At 34.6% G+C, this 4353-nt stretch overlaps 1 protein-coding gene across 3 annotated transcripts in view; it reads right to left on the bottom strand.

Annotated features, from left to right (window-relative positions):
- Window positions 1-4353, bottom strand: part of LOC144216190 (dystrophin-like) — a 44457-nt gene that overhangs the window by 38053 nt on the left and 2051 nt on the right. For all 3 annotated transcript variants that reach the window (XM_077745464.1, XM_077745466.1, XM_077745467.1), the window contains exon 3: window positions 1530-1685. In XM_077745464.1, coding sequence (XP_077601590.1) covers window positions 1530-1685 — 156 coding nt within the window. The remainder of the gene's footprint in view (window positions 1-1529; window positions 1686-4353) is intronic.

The following is a 4353-nucleotide window of genomic DNA, read 5'->3' as shown; positions in this document are numbered from 1 at the left end:
CCGCCCCCCCCCACAAAATCAAATTCTTCCACATTCTCACACAGAGAATGAACAAATTTGTACTATTCCACCACCTCTCCAGATGTGCCTATAATTTGTAAGTGTTTAGGGTTGGTTGGTTGAACAAAAAGCCCAGAATCTCTTGATCTATTAATCAATCCACCTATCCATTATACACAAATACACATAGATATGCACATATCAACACATATATATAATAATCCAGCCACAAGCATGAAAAATGCCAAAGTAAGGATCTCTTTAAAGAATTTAAAATGCTACAATCAAAACAAACACAATGAAATTTTGATATGAATTTCAAACACTCAACAAGATGTTTTAGTTTCTTTAGCAGAGGTGTATACACATTAAAAGAAAAAATGCTTAGGTGCTGAGGCTGCAAATTCAATTTTTTCTTTTTACAGATTTCCCCCTTCAGGGAAGCAAAAACATCTGCCCTTTTGACTGCGAGGATTTTATTTGTGTGTGGGAGAAAAAAATATACCTTATAGCGTGTTTCTGTGCACAGTTATTTTTTCCTATGCACTAGTGGTAGAAAAGGAATTCTAGATTCGATATTTCAAAGAAATTCTATCTTCCCAGAGCTAATGCATTATTGATTTTTATTTATTCTATTTTGTTTATATCCAGCTAAATAGGTTTTAATAAAACAGGAGACACTGCCATCTTAAGGAAAATTGAGTTTTACACTTTTGTGTGTACGTGTGTGGAAAAGGGATAAATTTAAAAGAGTGCCACCTGCAGTAGAATGCCTCCGCAGTCATTTCCTGGATAAATCTAAGTGAGGCTGATAGGGGCCCTGACGCTGTGAGCAGGAGTATTTGAGGTTGAATTTGAGGGAAGTGAGGTAACCAGCCTAGTCATTCCACAGTGTGGGAAAGGGGACAGAGAGATATAAACATCTTTAATTAACAGTGACATGGAATTGGTCATTGAACACTATCAGGACAAAAATACAAAAATAATCATAGAGGGATAGGACTTAACTGGATATCCACACTACCTCATCAGCCAAATGTGGTAGATTATGCAAGACTTGCCACAAAGGGAAATAATTTCTATGGCATGTGACAACTCTATTACACCTAATGTGGTCTCTGGGGAATGTGTCAACTCCATTGTATCTAAATATACATAAGCACATTAGTTTATAAAAGGCTCCAGCCTTTAAGTCATCACAAGTAAATTTATTCAATGAAAAGAAGGCAAGTTTAGAACAAAGAAACCCTTTTAAAACCATATGATGGGCCAATAAAAATCTCCTTGAGCTGTACATATTTTTTAATGCAGCCTGGAAAGAAGATCCTTATGGATTAATTATTGTTTCTTAACAAGAACTACATGTCGGAATATATCTATATCTACCTTTGTCTATGCATAAATATATGCATGTATCTATCTACTGAGAGAAAATGATGAAGACATTAATTGTGAATCATGACTCCTTCTCGCTTTGCACTTAAGAAAGTGGTAAATAGCCAGTGTTTGTGGTTCCAGTGTGCACACACCTTTGCTCCCAGCTCATTATAATGCAATTTCAACGCCGTAACTCTTTCATCAAGTTCTTTAGGGTTTTCTGTCTGCCTCTTCTGTACAATCTGACGTCCAGTTTTTATCACCATTTCCACTTCAGACTTCACTTCACTCAGACTTTTATACAAGTTCTAAGTTAAAACAGAAAACAAAACGTAATAATAAGCAATAGTGTCCAACTGATACTACCATCATTAATAAAAAAGAAATAGAGATAGAGATCACCTTTGTTTTTGTTCCATGCATGCTACATACCTTTAATGTAGTAGCATTTTGCAGCTGTGATCAATAGGTCGCATTTGCATTTTCTGTTGATGGAACGTTTCCATTTGCAATTATATTTACACATACAGACACGCAGAGTCTATAGTTATTTTTACTAAAGTAAGTAATAAGTATATTCTCATGCATATACTTATTTTTACAATCTAAGTTGATCAAAATTATTTCTAAAAGATAGTTTCTATTTTAAATCTTCTAGTTATAAAATATTAGCTGGGAATTTGGAAAAATTCATTTACTGTTTCACCAGGTATTTATGGAGAGCCCACTGCACCAGACAGTATCAGAATCACTAGAGAATGAGCAGTGGTCAAGACACATTCACTGCTGTTCTCACACATTTCAGTGGGCATGAAGCACCTAAATATCCAGATCAGGATGTCCACATCTATTAATTAAATCATGTATGAGTAAGGCAGCAATTTTATTTTATTTTTTTTAATGTTTTATTTATTTCTAGGAGAGAGAGAGAGAGAGAGAGCGTAAGCAGGGGAGGGTCAGAGAGAGAGGGAGTCACAGACTGAAACAGGCTCCAGGCTCCGAGCTGGCAGTCAGCACAGAGCCCGACGCAGGGCTCGAACCCATGAACCGCGAGATCATGACCTAAGCGAAAGTCGGACGCTTAACCGACTAAGCCACCCAGGCGCCCCATAAGGCAGCAATTTTAAATATGCTAATTATCTGATGTAAATGTATTTTCTTAATGGAGTGGACCAATTAAATACAGGTATAAAAATATTATTTAAAACCTCACATGTATATCACAACTCTAAAGAACACATGTATTATTTCATGAAGGTATACTGCTTTCAGACTCATGAAAACAGGTGTCATAACTTCACATTGCACCTATATTCCTGGAAAGATATGGGTATGTATGAATGCATGCATGCATACACATAGGTATATGTGTAGACATGCATATATAATAGTTTACATGATACATTGTTGCTTTAACGTGTTCAGTGGTAAATGTGAACGACTACATGTTTTATTGGCACTAAGAAATACAGTAGGTAGTTGCTTTTACTTCTGAATTAAAACTTGGTTTATTTTCTCTTTTCACTTTAAAACCAATGCCTAAAACAACACATTTTGTAAAGGTTAAGCAAATATTAATGAAAGCTACATACATAATCTATTTCCATCTTAATCCCTTCTTGGATGGTTGTTTATTGTTAATATTCCTTTACTAATAATTTTAGGGTCTGAGCTTTCCAGATGACTTTTTTGTATTTCATTTTATTTTCATCTTAAAAATGATAAATTTATCTTGGTATGTAGAAATATTCAATCATTAACTGTACAGATGGAATCAATCCTGTGAATTTTGGAATCAGAGATATTTGCGAATGATTTACTCTTTAAACATAAAAAAATTACAGTGATTTGCATTTATGTTGAAAGTTCAAAGTACTGCTAGCCATTAGAATCATATCATTCAGTACGCAGAGAAAATATTTATCACTAAGAGAGGGAAATACCCCTTATATTTATTTGTGTTCATGGTGGGAAGACTTTTTGTTAACTCAACAGAAATTTCTTGAATGCAAAGGCCATGATTATAGTATATGCAATAAGACATCATAAGTAATTTTTAAAAATATAAATGTTGTAAAAAAAATCCTTACGGAAGGCCTATTTGAATTGCTCCCGACCTTAAAGCAGAACTAGAAACAAGTTGAGCAAGTACTCGAAGCTGTTTCGGGGTGCAGTGTCATGGCAGTCACGTGGGTGCAGGGAGCACAGTGTTCACCTCATAGTTACCAGCAGGCAAGTTTTACAAAGTCCTATGAGACGCCTATTCATGGAAGGGAACAGCTCTCCCTTTGGGCAATATATTTAATCATAATAATAGTATACTTGAGTCATTCTGCTTTCAATAATTTTGGCAAAATTTAAGAGGCGATATCAACCTAGAAATCCCTAATGTCGCTCATCTAACACCAGCTAATAATTACATATTATATTCAAATTTTCTTTTTGGGGGTAGGAACATTTATAATAATGATGCCACTAAAATGCTGCCTGTATTATGAAGAAATGTCACTGCATAATATTTCATGATTTTTCACAAAGAAATATACAGATTATAAAATTTTTGTTAAAAGATACCTTCCCACTCAAAATAATATTACCGAAATGCATCTAGAATGTTTCTTTTAAATTTATGTTAGAGAGTAAATGCAGAAACAATACTGAAAACACAAAGTACTAATGAGATAACCCTTTTTATCTTCAATGTTAATAATATTCAGTGCTCTTATTTTATGTGAATTTGTACCCTGTTGGCTGAGGTACACATCGAGTTATAATAACAGTTACATTACTCTGATATAGAATGTCTTTGCAATGCAGCCTTAAGTTCTCAGAGAAGTTATCAGTCTTGGCAAATTTCTAATAGTTGCAACAAGGGACACAGCTCAAAATCCCCAGATCCTCTGAAAATTTACACTACAGGCTAATCATATGCCTTCCATGTCTCTTTATTCTGTCTTTGAGGTGTGGTGGGATTTT

This window comes from Crocuta crocuta, unplaced genomic scaffold, assembly GCF_008692635.1.
Source record: "Crocuta crocuta isolate KB4526 unplaced genomic scaffold, BGI_CrCroc_1.0 scaffold598, whole genome shotgun sequence".
Lineage (NCBI taxonomy): Eukaryota > Metazoa > Chordata > Mammalia > Carnivora > Hyaenidae > Crocuta > Crocuta crocuta.
Note: the sequence above shows the minus strand (reverse complement) of the source record. Positions and strands in the feature narration are given on the sequence as shown.